The sequence below is a fragment of the Sinocyclocheilus rhinocerous genome, unplaced genomic scaffold (genome assembly GCF_001515625.1).
Source record: "Sinocyclocheilus rhinocerous isolate Xijiao unplaced genomic scaffold, SAMN03320098_v1.1 scaffold344, whole genome shotgun sequence".
Lineage (NCBI taxonomy): Eukaryota > Metazoa > Chordata > Actinopteri > Cypriniformes > Cyprinidae > Sinocyclocheilus > Sinocyclocheilus rhinocerous.
In genome coordinates, this window is record NW_015627959.1 from 379,871 (window position 1) to 398,450 (window position 18,580).

Genomic DNA, 18,580 nt, shown 5'->3' on the forward strand with positions numbered 1-18,580 from the left:
CGAGGATGCAATAAATTGATCAAAAGTGACAAATCTTACGTAACATTATAAATGTTGTAACTATTTCAAATAAATGCTGTTTTTTTAACTATATTCATCAGAGAATCCTGAAAATATTAAGCAACAAAAACACTAATATTAAGAACCATTATTATTAATAGAGCAACAATAATTGATAAAAACCAAATCAGCATATTACAGTGATTTCAGGAGTAACGACAGCTGAAAATTCATCTTTGCCATCGCAGGACTTGAAACTTTAAAATATATTCAAAATAGTAAACTTATTTTAAAATTATAATATTTCAAAATATAACTGTTTTCACTGTGTTTGTGATTAAATAAATGCAGCCTTGGTGAGCACAATAGACTTCTTACAAAACATAAAAAAAAAAAATCTTTATTCCAAACTTTTGAAAGGGTAGTATGAGAATGCGTATATACTGTGTGTATGTGTGTGTGTACACACATATATACACACACATCTCATAAAAAAGAGGATTCATATCACTTAGACTTCTCTTGTATTCTATAGCCTGTTAAAGTGTCACAGGGATCTACCTATAGTGAGCTGCTCTCCGTCATTGAGGAGATGAGCCGTGAAATTCGTCCTACCTATGCTGGCAGCAAAAGTGCCATGGAGAGGCTGAAGAGAGGTATTCCAAACCCTTTGGAATAAAGTACATGCAGCACATTTGTAACAGTCAGTGACGTTTAGTCCCCTAGAATAATGTGAGCCTAAGGGCAGTTGTGATAGTTTTCTGCGTTTTTCAGATCTGTGCAAGATCACTTACAATGTTTATTTTGTCAGCACAAAGACTTTCTTACTAAGCTGTTGTGGTGCTTGTCACTTAAGTAAAATTAATATAGAAAATGTGTTCAGAATATTTATAATTCCAGTAGCCATTAATTACAGTGCAAGCAAGCCACTTATTTGTACTATAGATAATTTTTTCTTTAAATTATATTGCTGATTAATTATTGAAGTTGCAGTACATGTAAAAGTTGTAACTTCTAATGCCTGATCTGTAATGCTTTTTTTTAACGTCTATTTATAGTATACATACAGGTGCATCTCAATAAATTAGAATGTTGTGGAAAAGTTCTTTTATGTCAGTAATTCAACTCAAATTGTGAAACTCGTGTATTAAATAAATTCAATGCACACAGACTGAAGTAGTTTAAGTCTTTGGTTCTTTTAATTGTGATGATTTTGGCTCACATTTAACAAAAACCCACCAATTCACTATCTCAACAAACTAGAAGATGGTGACATGCCATTCAGCTAATCAACTCAAAACACCTGCAAAAGTTTCCTGAGCCTTCAAAATGGTCTCTCAATTTGGTTCACTAACAATTAAAAGAACCAAAGACTTAAACTACTTCAGTCTGTGTGCATTGAATTTATTTAATACACGAGTTTCACAATTTGAGTTGAATTACTGAAATAAATGAACTTTTCCACGACATTCTAATTTATTGAGATGCACCTGTACAAATACAGTATTTTACAATCACTGCTACCTGGTTCATTAGTAAATGGTCTGTCAATCAGCATAACTACTTACAGTAGAAATTTTGCACGTTTGTATGTTAGCACTTGGTCTTATTATTTGGTTAAATGTTTGCTTGTTTGAAATGGCTGATGTATCTTTCTGTCTTTCATCAGGTATCATCCACGCACGTGCTCTTGTCAGGGAGTGTCTAGCGGAGACAGAGCGAAGTGTTCGCACATAACATCCACACACACGCACCCTCCCTCTGGTACTTGTCTTATCTTGCCCTATTGGTCTGCATGCTCCTTCTCTTTGCCAAGCTATTTAAAACACCATGTCTTTCTATCTTTAATGACCTTTGTCCATCATGCATAGCCATCTCCCCGATGTACACCTCATGTAGTGTAAATGCGATTAGCATATCAGTTTTTTAAGCCCAATTTTTGCAATTCTGTATTTAAATAAAAAAAAATAAAAAAAAACACAATGCAAACAATTTGTCCAATTTTCAATTCCACTGAATGCATGAGTTGCTTGTGTAAAATAGGGGATAAGTGGTTTTCAAAGAATTTTATTTGGCTTCAGTCACCACAAAGGCAGAACAGTTGCAACAACATCTATTTAAAGAGTGTTTAGAAAATAGCAATTTATTTGTAGTGACATATATAGATGTAACTGACAAATCCATTAATGAACAACACAATGTGAATGAATATGTTTTCAGTTTCAATGATGGGGAAGTGGATACTTTTACATGTGCCATCACAGTGTTTACATTGTGTCTTTCACTTCCATATTTCATAGGCCTTCTAATTTCCTTAATCGTCCGATATTAAATGTGTAGTATACATATAAAGACAATGAGGGTAATAGCAATAAAATGAATAAACATGATGAATACAAAAGAATAACATAAAAATTGAGGGAAAGGGGGATATAGTCAAAGAAATCCTATTTAACCAGACTAGCATTTTATCATCTTCAGATTGTCTTTCAAGTTTGGTTAATTCACACTGCCCTTAAAAAGCACTTACCTTAATGAGCTGGGTTCTATCAACTATATCCAAAGACTGAATATACAAGGTAACAGGGCAGTAAGCTGGTATTTACTAATTTCTGGTTCACAGGAGATGCAGATCCCATTAGCAACTCGATGAAAATGGGCACTTCTCAATAAATGATGGGTTACTCCAGGGATAAATGGATGGATTAAAATTTAAAGCTATGCACTCCTCACTGGTGTATCAATTTACTAACAAAACATGAGGAGGAGGTGATAAAAATGATGAACTTGTGAGGGACCAATTTATCAGAGTGCATGTGCTCCAACTTGACACTGGCCTAACTGCATCCTTATAAATGTAAAATTGGAAGTTAATTTTTTGTTTCAGCCCTAAAAAGAGAGGAAAATAGCATAGGTTACTTAACTTAGCAGTTTTTGTTGTTGTTTAACAATAGTTTATAAATATTCAATAATTGAAAGTTTGCTTATGAGATGGAAGACCGAACGAACCGTGGAAGCTGCAGCAGAGGCTTTGCTGCTGTAGTTAAAAAGGTTTTTGTAGCGTCCCTTTTCCTCTTTCTGTTTTTCCCGAATGCGATCCTCCATTGCCCTCAACTCCTTTGCAACTGAGGTTTCAAGTGATGGGTCTAATTCAATCACTCTGGCAAAGTCAGCTTTTGCCTCTGCTTCATTCCATACTGCTGCATGAGCTTTCCCTCGTTTGAAATATGCCTTCACATTATCTATGAGAAAGACAAGAATGAGTATGGGCATCTGTAATACAAATAATAAATGTTACTCATGGTAGGAGCACGCTCATGCTAAGTCTTGTTTAAAAAAAACAGTTTAGTATTTTAGTTAACCTTAGCTTGTTTGTAAGGCACATGATAATAGTGCAGCTTATTAACCTAAAAATACTGTAGAAGGCCTAATGGTTAGAGAGTCGGACTTGTAACCCAAAGGTTGCGGGTTCGAGTCCTGGTACCGGCAGGGATTGTAGGTGGGGGGAGTTAATGCTCCGGTTGTGTGTGTGTTCACTTGGATGGGTTAAATGCAGACCACAAATTCCAAGTATGGAACACCATATTTGGCTACACGTCACGTCACTTTCACTAATTAAAGTTAGACTTGTAATCAATGAACAAAGTGGGTTGTTATAAAGAACAGGGTTTCTGCAAGATTTTAAAGCTCAAACTAAAGACTTAAGACCTGCACAATTAAAATTAAAACCATATAAGCAGGGAAGGGCAGTATCTATGATAACATTAAACTGTCAAATGATTGTAGAAAGCATGATTTACAGTTCAGATACAGGTTTTCACAAAAAATTTAATGATCATGGCCTTCACATCTCAGACTTTAAACCATTTTTAAAATGGGGGAAAAAAACTATGGTTACTATAGTTAATCCATGGTAACCACAAATTAACCATGGTTTTGCTACACTAACCAGGGCTGGAAATGGGGGGGGAACGCGGGGGACAGAGTCCGGGGAGTGAATCTTGAGGGAGGACAACGTTCCAGCTCTAACTGGTTAGATTTTTTTGGGAAATTAAAGGGATTTCTATGTTTTATTCATTCAATAGCCTACGCACATAAACGTAGCGCAATATATAATAATAATAATTTTTGAATTAATCTTTTTGAACAGTCACTTGCTTCGTTCCTGAATGAATTAGCTGTTTGAACCAATCGACTGAATGAATGATTCAGTGACAAAGAGTGACTTGCCACCACCTATTTAAATAATTTAATATTTCTATATTCAGAACTTACTTTAAAACATTCATCACATAAAATTGTTATTATGAATTTAAATGCTTTTATGCTACCTCTGAGCCTCATTAAACTCATTAGTCTGTAAATATACCTAAATGCCACTTTTGTGTTCTTCTGTGCCACATCTGTAGTGCAAAGTGAACCGAAAAAAAAACATGGTTACTACACTTTTACTATAGTAAAACCATGGTTAATTTTCGTAAGGGAAAACGATCAATTATTAATGTAAACAACTATTAATTAAACATTTTTATAATGCATTATTTTCTTGTTGATCCACCTGTTCACATTTACAATTCTGCATGTTTACAGCGTAAAAACATGGGTTGATTTTCACATTGGTCAAAAACAGCAACTCTACCAGCAGGAGGCGCTTTTGAAGCGGCAGAAATACAGCGGTTTCCCCGGTAACGACAGTAAACAAAGCAGCGCAGCAGCTGACTCTGAAATTTAATCGTCACATTCAGCCATATCGCAATTCTTGTCTTTTCGTCCCCAAATTTAAGACCTCTTGAAACCATAATTAAGACTTTCTTGTTCCATTTAAGACTTTTTAAGACCTTAAATTTGATACAACTAAATTTAAGACTTTTAAAGGACCCACGGAAACCCAGAATTTGGGGGTAGTGATATTTTTGATATTTACCATCGTACTTGTTGATGATAGAAGAGCAGTGCTCCAAAACCTCATAGTACTGGCCCAAAAGATTCTTGCACTGGCAATAGTTGAGGAGGAGAGGAGTGATCATGAGATCTAGTTTGATCCAATGGTCATCACCCGGACGCTCCTATAAACAGAGAATATATGTTTAAAGTAAAATTTCCAACCTTGAATATAATACACTTTTGACTAGGGCTGCACAATGGTTAAACTGAAAATAACAATTTTCTTTGCTGAAATTATAATCATGATTATTCATCACGATATGAATAATAATAAGCACAAGTCAAGGGAATGTCAGCTCATATGCAGGGTTTATTTTTACCCCATTTAATTTCCTGCTTTATTGTATACATTAACGCTCTAAGTGATAAACTCTCAAAATCTTAAAAAGCGAAATATTACTTCCAAATTATTTTACTATTTTGCTATTGACAACCTTGAATTGTAGCACAGAGGTTGTCTAAATGCATTTATTCAGTTACCACAATTACAAACAAATGCAAGATTCATATTTGGATTTATTTGTCAATGAGAAAGTTTGCTCACAAATTCAGTCTCAGCAAACAGCACAAGTGGCTTTGTAGAGGAAAGCAGACTGGCTATATGACACTTTCATCTGAGCAGAATATCTCATTGGAAATTCCTTAATTCCAACATACATGTTTGTCTGTGTTTACAGATCAGTAGTGCTTTTTTGCAGGCCAGAGTGCAAGTGCGCATGGTTGCCACTTTGGGAGATTAAGTAAAACACTGGGAGGAAAATTGATCTATTTAAGAGAAAAGCTCTGATTGGGGGATCTGAACTCTTGACATCTGGCAACCCAAGCATGAACTTTGTAATGATTTGTACCTGGACTTTAAAGGGGTCATATTATGCGATAAAAAATTTCTTTCTCTTTGGAGTATTACAAGCTCTTGGTGCATAAAGAAGATCTGTAAAGTTGCAAAGACTAAAGTCTCAAATCCAAAGAGATATTCTTTATAAAAGTTAAGAGTCAGCCACACCTACCTAAAACGGCTTGTTCTAACACGCCCCCACATATCTACGTCGCTATGTGGGAAGATTTGCATAACGCCGCCCAAATGTTCAAGCAAAGAAAGGCGTAACTTTTATTCTCGCTGTAAGTATTGTTGCAGCCGCCATGTCGTGAAGACGCTGTGTGCTTCGTTGTGAAAGCGAAACTACTTTGTTTGGACACCAAATACACAAAATAATGTTCTTTTTAGCAGCATCATATGACCCCTTTAAAGAGGACTCTTTTAAGTGATAGTTTCTCAGTCCACATTACATTCACACTGGTCTTTTTAGAAAACCAAACAATGTGAAAATAATATCATTTTGATATTAGAGATAACAATGATAATTGTATAAAATTATTACAGAAATATACTACTACTGTAATACAACTGCAGTGTAAAAATTCATATTTAATAGTAATATATTACTTTACTTAACAGTTGTAAAATCACAGTGTATATGTCTTAATTTCTTCACTTGCAAGCGTTTAAACCGGCACCATGCTTATTTTGGCAGAAAACTCCAGGGAGACCTCTTAAGTTTCTGTGACAGCAGGTATACAAATACTTCTTTACAAATCCAGTGAACTGCTGTAAACAGCTGTCAACAAAACATTAGAATTTATGCAAATATGTAAAAATAAAGTGAACCTGGCGCACATTGCGTTCCCAAACTTTCAGCATATGCAGAGATGGAGTTTACTGCATTTACTGAGAATAGAGCCACTCTGAGACACTGAAAACCCCGGAGGATCATGCACATTAATGCAATGTCATGCTTCACTTTAAAATACAGAGTGTGTCAGACTATAAGTGTAGAAATAATTTTGGTTCATTTTGAAACTGGCAGAACAGATTCACAGTCTAGGTAATTAATGCGGACCACTCATTGCTCAGCAGCTATTAAGGCTGACCTTCATCTGTAAGTTCTTCAGACAAGCTATGGCACTGTAGTACTTCTCAGCAGCTGCTGTAATATCTCCACTCTTGAAGAGCGCATTTCCATCCTCATGGATATGTGGTATGGCCTGCATTTTCTCCTCATCGGTCATTGCCCAAATTTCCAATTGGAAGGATCCAGGGGGCAAGATCTTGGAAAGATGAGAATCAGAATCATGAATCAGCAAGTGAGAATTAGCAACAGCTATTTTGTAATTTAGGTATATTTTTTTCTTAAATTAGTAGAAATGCATATTATATTTAGTTCAATTGGAGGAATAGTTCCCCCAAGATGATATGTATGATTCTCTTTCAGCTGTTGAACACAAGATATTTTGAAGAATGTTGGTAACCAAACAGTTGATGGTAACCACTGACTTCCATTGCATGGAAAAAATATTATGAAAGTCGATGGCTACCATCAACTTTTTGGTTACCAACATTTTTCAAAATACCTTGAGCAGAAAACTGAAACTCATACAGGTTTGGAACAAGTAGAGGGTGAGTAAATGATGATAGAATTTTCATTCTTGGGTGAACTATCCCTTTAACACCTTAAAATGCTTATGGAACGGACAGGAATTTTAGTTATGATGCTGTTCATGTGGTTGTCTGAGCTCTCTGTCCACTCTTATGTAAAACTGCACCTCTTAAAATTAGATCATGCTACTGTTTCTCACCTCTAGCATTTCCAGAGTAAAAACTAGAGGCTGAGGATTAGCCTGCAACTTATCCAGATCAGGGTGACCCATAGAATGATGCGAGTGAACCTGAGCTATTCCACAGCAGTGTCTCTGTCCTTCCAGTGGGTCTTTTCCATGGCTGATGTTGCGTAGTGACCGAGAAACCAGAGGGTAGAGAGCTGTGTGCTATTAGAGTATTAAAAACAAAAAAATAAGTACTATCAGAACGAATAAAAAAGTATTATTTGTATTTATTTACATATAATATTTACATGTATGTAATATTACAAATATGTAGATAGGTACATATTAGCAGGCAGAGAGAAATTAACTGACAGACAGGTCACTGACCATGACATCACAGGTGAACTCAGCAATTTCACCCTCTCTCATAGTGGTAACCACTTGCTCCCATACAGGAAGCTTGAACTTCTTCCCCAGTATGAGCTCCATAGGTTTACTGTGACCTCCCATTGTCCTGGAGTCATCCAACACAGTGCCATCGCAAAGGCTAGTGTGGTAATGAAACTTCACCTTTCAAGAGAGAAAAATACAAAATCATTCACTTGACTATTTATTATAAAGCATTTAATTTATACCTGATATTTGTTGCATTATGAAATTTTGTTTGATTAAAATTCTCTACATTTGGAGCCCAACAGGCTCTCAGTGCAAGAACAGTTTGTTTACATTTAGTATTGCCCAGCTCATTATTAGCCCATGCTAATTCTTTATTCGATTCACATTTTGTCTTAAGGTTAAATTCATAAATAAATACATCAATAAGATTTTACTACTATTATACAGTATATGCTCCCTTGGCTTCGCCTCAAGCACCACAAGGCACAGAGAGAAAACGGAGATTATTTCATGTCAGGCTTCACAGAGTTAATATTATAGTATTGATATTGCTTATAATGTAGCCAGCGCCTATATGATGTTGCTGTAATGGGGTACGTAGCTTTCAGCTGTCACTCAGAAGAGATGAACCTTTTTTCCTCCCCTCTCAGTGCCAAAAATGCAAACAGACAGTCATTCTGTTTGTGAGACCGCCTTCATAGCCTATAGCAAGGGTGGCAAACGTCGGTCCTGGAGAGCCGCAGCCCTGCAGAGTTTTCCTTCAACCCTAATCAAACACACCTGAACAAGCTAATCAAGGTCTGAAGGGTTACTAGAAAGCTACAGGCAGGTGAGTTTTAATTAGGTTTGGAGCTGAACTCTGCAGGGCTGCGGCTCTCCAGGACCGGAGTTCGCCACCCCTGGCCTATAGCATCAGGTAAGTTAACGTTATCCATCCCGATGCTTAGCTAACGGCTAAATCTAAATGCCTGGCGCCTCCCTTGTAAAAACAACACATAACGTTACACCAGTTGAAATTCTTCTATTCGCATTACACTGTACGCCTTTTGGTCTATTTTCAGTCGAAATTAAGCCCATATTATGCGTCAAAAGTGGCGAATCCAGCTAGCTCCCTATCTTTAGAGTTCGACACGTTAAATAACAACACATTTGTTGGTCGTCTCGACATTTCATTACTGTAAAATGTATCCTGTACGTTACACTACCTTTGTTCCATCGGGAAACGTTGAAAGTTCTCCTTTTCCAGGAGAGGTGACTTTTTTCTGAATGCCATCAGCTCTGAGCTTTATATCAATTTCCTCCATTCTTCTGGAAGATGTAGAATAGTGTCGCTCCGTTGAGTCCAGATGGCGCTGCAGCAGCGCTTCAGAATGACGGGGGTTACATTAAACAGCGCTGAACATGGCCTACTATTGCTTCTTCTTCTTGGTTTTCTTTGGGTGGGTGGCATACAACTTTAAGGTGCATTACCGCCACCTGCTGGTGTGGGTTAAGATTGTACGAACATATTGGTGTTATCTCCTAAAATACCCATGTCTTTTTCAGATATTGCATTAAAAATTAAACCATTTATCATGTGAATTATTGTTTTTTCATTTATATTTTTCTGTTATTCTACCTTTACCAACATTTCTTTGATTGTTATAAAACCGTCTTCCGGTTTTCATCCTTCAACGTTTTTTTTTTTGTAATTTACAGTATAAGCTTCATTGCAGTCTTTCTATATTTTACTTTCATGTCTATGTTTGCTTTTTTGTGTCTTCCTTTGCACAATTATCTGCCAACTTGTTTCCTTTTACACCTATTAGCTGGTACCCAACAGAAAGGTACCTTTAAACCCATCATCTGAATCCTGTACATTGTCTGAAGGATCTCTATCAGCACATCAGCTTTGCTTTTCATGTGACCTGTTTCTAATGTCCTTAAAGTTGAACTTGAGTCAAAACATATGTGTCCTCCGTGGTTTATTTTCCTTAACCCACTGTAACGCTATTAGGATTGCCATGTTTTCTCTATAGTGTATACTGATAGATTGTCTAAAAATCTTTTATTAATTCTGACATTAAAATCTGGTACCGTGAATACCACACCTACTTTGTTTTCTGTATTTTCAGCGCATCTGAGTATACGTTAAAATAAATAACAATTGTTTTGAATATACTTGTGCATTATTTTAGCATATTCCTTGTTTTTCTTGTCTAACAGTGTCACGTTTACAGTGGATTGAGGTTTATAAGTGGAATTATTGACCATGGTACTGTCTTTTGTCACAAGGCATTTTCCCACATCAGTACTTCACATCAAATCGGTTATAAAAAGATTTAAGATTGTGTGTTTTGTGATTTTTTTTTTTTTTATAAGGAGAGTATTTTTTTTTCTTTGTTTTTATACTAAATTGTACTAAACTGGTCTGATTTTCTACTTCCACTGGCAATCAGGAATAATTTTGCAAGTCTGTTGCTGTGTTCGAAATCCCATATCATACTACTCTTACTATTTCTGCTGTATTCAGTATGTATACTGTGCATAGTATGCAAAATTTCTGCATGCATGGAATAACCGGATGACCTATACTATAATTGCCAGAATCTGCTAAATATAACTCGGGTACCCTGAAATCAGTACAGAAGCTTTGTTCTGAATGGCATACTACCATACAACTCCTATGGTATTGCAGTATGCAATGTGTATACTGTGAATAGTACGTGAATTTTCTGTATGCATGGAATTCCCGGATTACCTACTACATTTGCTGAAATCTGATGTATGTATCTGAGGATGCTGCATGGGATACTGTTTCCCACAATGCAACGTGCTCCATGTGACGTTTCATCTTCAAACGGGGGAGTGAACTGGACACAGGAAATAGTAATTATAAATGTAACACTTTTTTATGTACATATATATTTTACTGTAACAGCCAATGTCTATTACAGTATACAGCATTAATAGAGGGGAGCAGATACATTGAAATTCAACAATAAGCTTTAAGAAAGTTAGCTTTTATTTCACTACTGTAAAAGAGATCTTTTGGAAAATGAGAGAGATATACCCTAACTCTAAACTCAATTGTGTATTTCAGATACTGTCATGTCCTACAATCTGAGAAACTGACACTCAGCTACACCAAAATATACAAATAATGGTTTCGATGTTGTTTTACTTCATGTATTTATTTGTTCAGTGTAAATTTTCATTAATGTATTCAGCTAGTAACTGTTGTTAGAGCACTGTCATTTTTTAAAATTTAATACCCTAACAGAGGCTACAAGATATAAGACCATACAAGATACAAGATTATAAGACCAGGCACAAAAAAAAAACCATATTAATTAATAATATACAAATACAGTATTATTAATACTACTACTAATAATATAAATACACTAATATATAAATATTAATTAAAACAAACATGTAATTAAAAAGGTTATTTATAACATCATTAAGGTCCTATACATTTACATATATACTTTTTCACTGAGTTTGCAAGGATGGAAATGGAGCTCTGGGTCATGATGAGCTGTCAGCACATGACAACACCTGGGCTAGCTGTGACAGGGAGCATGGTCACTATTTGCTGAATTTCTCCATATCTGTGCCCTGAAATAAAAGCAAAAATCAGGTTTATTTTTTTTTTGTCATTTTTTGATTTGGAAACTGGACTGTCTTCCTACTGTGTTACAACTTATCTATATATGTACAAGGATTGGCTACATAACCCACAAAAGGCTTTCAGAATCTTTATAATTTATAATAATCTCTTTTTTTAAACTTTTGAATTTTTTTTTTTTAGTTCAGTACCTTAAACCATTCATGGTGCAGAATCTTGCCCAAATCGAGTCGCTCTGTTGGCTCACGCTGCAGGCAAGAGCAGATCAATTGGCAGCACTCTGCAAAAAGATAAGAGAGACAACTGATTATTACTTTTATCTTCATACCTCTATTATTCTAAACTGTACGACTAGACAAGACTGGAGGTTAGAAATGTGAGAAAAAAAAAATCCTGCATTAATTACAATTTTTCTTTTGTATCGTGTTTCGTTCTTCTCTTTTGGATAATTTAGAATTACAATCAGCTTTCTTTGCTGTCATGAAGATCTTACCTTGTAACAAGCCAGCTATAAACCAACGGTTCAGATTGATCATAATCAGGTCGACGCTGTCTGGAAATGTCCCGCATACCAGCGAGAACAAGAGCACTCCCAATGAATATACTGTCGCTGGCTCCCAGTGGTACTTGCCCTCTGATATGAATTTGGGTGGACAGTACATTCGTGTACCTGTCAGAAAAAGAGATTTTGTGTTATGTGCATTGCATTACAACAGCATTTTGTCTAGGTGCCCATTAGCATGATACTTCAGTGATTCCTATTTTATGGCTTCAATACATACTCATGAATGTAGTATAGGGTGCACTTTGAAGGAGGTCGCCGCACCCAAAGTCAATTAGTTAGACTTCTAGGGTGTCCTTGTTGATCAAAAGGTTTTCCTTTTTGATGTCCCGGTGCAGCACTCCACGTTGGCAGCTCATGTAAGCGGCTTGTGTTGCCTGCCGCATGACAAACCGAGCCAACTCCTCGTCGATTCTGCCTCCATGGTGCTGCACAAAATCAAACAAGTCCTCGCAAGGAATAGGCCGCTCCAGAATCATGATACAGTATTCACCAACATCCTTCCAGTCCAGCAGCTGGATTATCTGGGGAACTCTGGGGCCTTCATTTACGAGGATTAAAAGAGCGACCTCCAGTGGAAGAGGTTCAGGCTGAAATAAAAAGTTTTATGATGGTTAGACGGAGGTGGATTCCCAAATGCTGAAAACAGTGACTCAAGGGAAAAAATACAGAAAGCACAGTCTGCTTACAAAGTTGATGTAGTATTGCCTATCCTCTGTTTTCTTGACGAATTTCACTGTCACCTGATCAACAAAAGAAAGAAGAAGAATTTGTATGATAAATATTTATAATTAACATGTGTAGAGGTCATATCATTGCAATCATTATTCCTGAACAGATATGTAAAGTTTTGTGAATATAAATTCCAAGCAAAAATTTAAAAACATAAGATACACTAGAAGGACTTGCACCAAATGCAAAAGGATGAAGATAAGAAATTTCTGTAATAAGTAAAAAATAATTAAATAAAACATGATACCTCAAGGCCATCCTTCACACGCCTCCCTTCGTAGATGGCTCCAAATCCTCCTTGACCCAGCATATTGCCGACTTCATAGCAGGAAAATATGTCTATAAAAGATAAATAAGAGTATTTGACATTAAAAATCAGGCAGTGACATGTCCTACAGAGTTTATATTTATTTAACATAAAACTATGTTAAACAATTTTCTTTCATCTTATATAATTTACACATGCAGTTTTATGAGCTCAAATTAATTAAAATTAATTTGGATATTTTAGTTAAAAGTAATTTTTTTTTCAAAATATTAGTTTTTTTTTTCATAAGAACTTCAAATTCTTATTCAAAAATTACCCATTAAGTGCACATAAAAAAAAAAATCTATATTAAGTATACATTTCCAAAGTGCAAACGAAAGACTGATTCATACCTGAGCAAGGATCAAATAAAGACTTGGTGTGGCCTGGAGTTTGTAGGATGTTCACACTCCAGTCAGACACAGCACGTACTGGACCTTGGAAGGCATCAAAACTCCAGTCGGGCTCGACATGGACCAGAGCTTGTTGGGCATCAACACTCCAGTCGAACTCAGAGCGGACTGGAGCTTGGAGTGCATTAACACTCCAGTCGGACTCGACCTGGACTGGAACTTGTTGGGCATCAACACTCCAGTCGAACTCAGAGCGGACTGGAGCTTGGAGTGCATTAACACTCCAGTCGGACTCGACCTGGACTGGAACTTGTTGGGCATCAACACTCCAGTCAGACTTGGCGTGGACTGGTGCTTGGTGTGTATCAATATTCCAGTCGGTCTCAGAGCAGACTGGAGCTGGTTGGGCATCAACACTCCAGTTGGACTCAGAGCAGACTGGAGTTTGGAGGGCATCAAGACTCCAGTCAGACTCGGCGTGGACTGGTGCTTGTTGAACTATGTTAAACAATTTTCTTTCATCTTATATAATTTACACATGCAGAACTCCAGTCGGACTTTATGAGCTCAAATTAACTGGTGCTGGACTGGTGCTTGGTGTGTATCAATATTCCAGTCGGTCTCAGAGCAGACTGGAGCTGGTTGGGCATCAACACTCCAGTTGGACTCAGAGCAGACTGGAGTTTGGAGGGCATCAAGACTCCAGTCAGACTCGGCGTGGACTGGTGCTTGTTGGGCATCAACACTCCAGTCAGACTTGGCGTGGACTGGTGCTTGGTGTGTATCAATATTCCAGTCGGTCTCAGAGCAGACTGGAGCTGGTTGGGCATCAACACTCCAGTTGGACTCAGAGCAGACTGGAGTTTGGAGGGCATCAAGACTCCAGTCAGACTCGGCGTGGACTGGTGCTTGTTGGGCATCAACACTCCAGTCAGACTTGGCGTGGACTGGTGCTTGGTGTGCATCAATATTCCAGTTGGACTCAGAGCGGACTGGAGCTTGGAGGGCATCAAAACTCCAATCGGACTCAGAGCGGACTGGAGCTTGTTGGGCATCAACACTCCAGTCAGACTTGGCGTGGACTGGTGCTTGGTGTGCATCAATATTCCAGTTGGACTCAGAGCGGACTGGAGCTTGGAGGGCATCAAAACTCCAATCGGACTCAGAGCGGACTGGAGCTTGTTGGGCATCAACACTCCAGTCGGACTCAGCATGGACTGGAGCTTGGAGGGCTTCATCACTCTGGTTGTTGACGGTGTTGGCTGGAGCTTGGAGGGCGTCAACATTCTGGTAGGCCACAGTGTAGGCTGGAGTTTGAAGGACTTTTTTTACTAGGTCTCATACGACCAAAAAGTACCTTCCAAATCGACTTTTTCTTTTCACATTTCTCCTTCTTTCTTCCTCCTTTCGCCCCATCCACATCAGAGGCAGGCTCAGTGCAGGCCGCATCTTGGAGGAGGCCTTGGACACTGGAAATCTGGTCTAAAGAAGTGGGAGTAGAGAATGGGTTTCCACTGCATCGCTGGAATAATGTGGTGCTGTACATTGTTGGAAATCGTACACTTGTTCAAAATTCTCAGCTTTTTTGCAGTGTGATTTTTGATTTTCAGTCTCATTTTCACTGCTGTTCTCTAAACTGCAGATGAGCAAAGTTGTCTAGACCAAAGTTGTAGATGACCAAAAAGCAATTTGTAAGAAGTAAGAAGTTGTAAGAATTAATGAATGCGTTGAAGATGACCAAAATCGCAAATGAAGTAATAATAAGAAAGAAGAGTTGCAGGCTATTTTCCCCTTACTGTCATTGTGACGTCATTTCTAGAACATATCAATACATTCCACAGATTCCAATGCTGCCTGATTGGCGACACTCGTGGTGTACAAACGCTCATTGGCTAATTTCTCTCAGTGGGCGGAGCCACCACTTAAGCGCGGAACAGTAGGCATATGTACTTGACAGTTCACAAGGATTTCATCATTCCCATTCCATTTTTGATGAATAAAAGCGTTGCCACTCATCTGTGCAAGTAAGAATGGTGCAATATTTGTGTTGATAATTTTTGGCGCAGTAATGTAAATATAAGTGAACGTAATTGGAGCATGAATTAAAATGCCCGTTTGGTAGCATTCGTGTAATTTAAAATACTTTCTTACTTCTTTAATACACGAATGATCAGTTTATATTATATCAGTTTATAATGTCTGTGGGGTAAATGTAAACAATATAACTCAGCATCATTTAAATAGCGCCATTCAGTGATCAAAGTGATCGCGTGCACATTGCTTAAAAAACACACGACCTTCATTGATTATGAAATACATGAAATATATTACTGAATAATGACTAATTAATGTCTTTATCGTTTTAAAAGTGTTACAGTCGTGTTTCAAGCAGTTTCACTCACAATACAGTTTTGGCACAAATTAAACGTAAAAGCAGTTTTTGTGTCTTAATCAGCTTTTCGACATATACTCTGGCACTGATAATAATAATATATATACATACTGCTTGCTCAATTTATGCAGATCAGTCTTTGTGAATGAATGACTTGCTGTACCTTTTGCTTTGGTCTTCGTCAACACCCGCTTGCACCACCTGCTGGTCAGCGGAGATTATGCATCGATACTGTTATTCCTGCAGTTCCCGGATGTGCAATGTTTATAGAGCTTAAAATATGACTATTTGAATATAAATTGTGTAAATTAGAATTATTGACAAGTGTCATTTAACAAAACTGAATATTATGTGGCATTTAACATAGTTTTGAATTCGATTCGATTTAACTTGAATATTGAATATTTGAAATTTAACAATTTGAACCACTGAATTTGTGGAAGCCAATTTGTAAATCGAAATTAAATAGACTGAAAATTGCCTGTCGAATATTATAGATCGTATTTTTAAACAGAATGTATATTTCGGAAGTGAACTTTGGAAGGTGAATATGGATTACAGAATTTTTAATTATGAAAATGTGTGCGAAATATTTTAAATTTAAATATTCGCAGTGTAAATATACAAGCATGCTGAATTTCAAGCCCCTAAAAGCCCTGAATGCCATGAAAATACATATGCATTACAACACTGTTCCAGAACAGTTCAACCCAAATATTCAGATGTGTGCAGCGCATTTTATGGAGGACTGTTTCCTGATCCTGGTAGAGTAGACTACAATGCCGGCTGTTCTGACTCACAGTCTGTAAGTAAGTTTTTTATATTTAAAGAATTTGCCACTTACGATTCAACCGCGAGTTTTGAGCAGTGTAGAGTAACTTAGCGTTTGTAGTTTGTCATTTCTCCAATCACAAATGCAGACATGGTTTTATGTTTACGCGGCGCGATGCAATGCAACGCGTAAAAAGACAGTACAAGTCATTATAATCCTTAATTATGTCCCCACTGGATGCAACAAATGCCTCGTTTATAATGGGTTTTATTGGTTTTGTCTCGTCGCTCCGGCCGGACAGGGCATCACAATAAGGTAAGGGGCGTAACATTTCCGTCACACGCTTGAGGTATTCGGCCAATCACAACTCACTGGATAGCTGGCCAATCAGAGCACACCTCGCTTTTCAGACCGATGAGCTTTGTAAAAATCGACGCGTTTCAGAAAGGCGGGGCATAGAGGAGAAACAATAATGTACAGTATGTGGAAAATAATGTGTTTTTTGAACCTTAAACCGCATAAACACATTTCATTACACCAAATACACAAAATAATGTTATTTTTAGCAACATCATATGACCCCTTTAATTAACAACAAAAATCCTCAACCTAACTTTTTTTTTTTACGGATTTATTGTTTTTTTATGAAGAAGAACAAACGAGTAATGAGGTATTTAAGATACTGTCGTCGAGGTTTTTTGTTCATTTTACTTGTTTAGGCATTTCTGTTTAGCTTGGCGTGTCATCGTGACGTATGTGGTTCATTTACATGACACTTTCAGTCTTCACTTTAGAAAGTGTTTCAATATATCATAATGTAAGTCCTTCGCAATATATTGTATGTCTTTGTAGTGGTATATCACACTCTTCTGTAAAAGACTCCGTTGAAATAAATGTAACGCAGTAAAATCGCAGTATCACCGTCATGCGACTGGTTCGCTGAATTCAGTTGTATATATATCCTGAGCCGGTGAACTCCATAATGCGCATGTCTGAAAACTTGTAACCTAAGCTACGAACAGGGAGCCTCGTTTCACAATCATTGCTTAGGGGAAAGTCCCCGGACATTGGACAGAGATGTTCTGCATACAGCGCAGAGCGACTTCGGTAGTGTGTTATAATGCTAAGACGTTTTTGTGACAGAGCACAACGCTTGCAATCCACATTTGTCAATATCACAGATATTCAAGTGAAGCACACACGTGCTGCTACAGAACGGGGCTCATTCTCAGCATTCGCAGTGTTTTATCTGCGTCAGCGTGGTGGAAATGTGGGAAACTGTTGCCTCCTGATTTGTAAATTGTTGTTTATGAACATGTTGAAAGTGTCACTTGTGTCAACAAGTTAACTTCAATAATGAGTAGCCTATGTGTTCCCTAGAGCTGATTTTTCAGGGGATTTCATTCTTACCATTCTAAAATAGATTATTTATCACTGATGGCAAAATTCGTTAGGCTATTTGATTAAAATAATTTATAAGTGGGCTGTAGGCTACCTACCAAATTACATTTGCATCATAGATAATTGTATGACTAGGCCTAGAATAAAATATTAGGAAACAGGATACAAATTTATTACGAGGAATTCATTACAGGGACGTTTTAATCGTTTAATTGTTTAAAATGTCTTACTGACTGCCGTTCTATTTTTTAGTATATTTATATTTTTATTATACTGCTCTGTCTTTTATATTTACATGTATATTTATTTATGTGTCTGTGTTTAAATACTGTTGCGCTATGTCAGCTTTTGAGAACTCAAATAAAGTATTCTTAAAATCTTAAATAGTCGAACTTTGAGTTTCGGGGCATTTTTGTCACTATCAGTGGCAATTTCGCCCCTAGACCCTATTAATTTATAGCTCTCTATTACACTGATGATCCCCCCCCCCCCATTACCTCACCTCAT

The 18,580-nt window shown here is 37.2% G+C and overlaps 2 protein-coding genes and 1 pseudogene across 3 annotated transcripts in view; 1 reads left to right on the forward strand and 2 right to left on the reverse strand.

Moving 5' to 3' along the window:
• LOC107737098 (cyclin-dependent kinase 2-associated protein 2-like) overlaps positions 1 to 1,974 on the forward strand; it is a 5,349-nt gene extending 3,375 nt beyond the window's left edge. For both annotated transcript variants that reach the window (XM_016548513.1, XM_016548514.1), the window contains 2 exons: positions 536 to 656; positions 1,670 to 1,974. In XM_016548513.1, the coding sequence (XP_016403999.1) occupies positions 536 to 656; positions 1,670 to 1,737 (189 nt within the window). In that variant the 3' untranslated portion in view covers positions 1,738 to 1,974. The remainder of the gene's footprint in view (positions 1 to 535; positions 657 to 1,669) is intronic.
• A 246-nt stretch (positions 1,975 to 2,220) lies between these two features.
• On the reverse strand, positions 2,221 to 9,342 carry LOC107737096 (AH receptor-interacting protein-like). Its single transcript, XM_016548510.1, has 7 exons — positions 9,147 to 9,342; positions 7,933 to 8,115; positions 7,579 to 7,767; positions 6,874 to 7,050; positions 4,925 to 5,066; positions 3,010 to 3,242; positions 2,221 to 2,889 (listed from the first exon to the last, which is right to left on the reverse strand). Exons 1-7 carry the CDS (start codon positions 9,243 to 9,245, stop codon positions 2,884 to 2,886), a joined length of 1,029 nt encoding a protein of 342 aa, XP_016403996.1. The 5' UTR covers positions 9,246 to 9,342; the 3' UTR covers positions 2,221 to 2,883.
• A 2,172-nt stretch (positions 9,343 to 11,514) lies between these two features.
• On the reverse strand, positions 11,515 to 13,578 carry LOC107737117 (serine/threonine-protein kinase pim-2-like; annotated as a pseudogene).
• Positions 13,579 to 18,580: the final 5,002 nt, after the last annotated feature.

Excerpts from the sequence above, each read along its gene's own strand:
- LOC107737096 (XM_016548510.1), bottom strand. The coding sequence starts at position 9,245 with ATGGAGGAAATTGATATAAAGCTCAGAGCTGATGGCATTCAGAAAAAA. Across the intron at positions 5,067-6,873 it reads TGAAGAACTTACAGATGAAG|GAGCGTCCGGGTGATGACCA; the intron begins GTCAGCCTTAAT and ends CTCTGTTTATAG. Across the intron at positions 3,243-4,924 it reads TATCATCAACAAGTACGATG|ATAATGTGAAGGCATATTTC; the intron begins GTAAATATCAAA and ends TCTTTCTCATAG.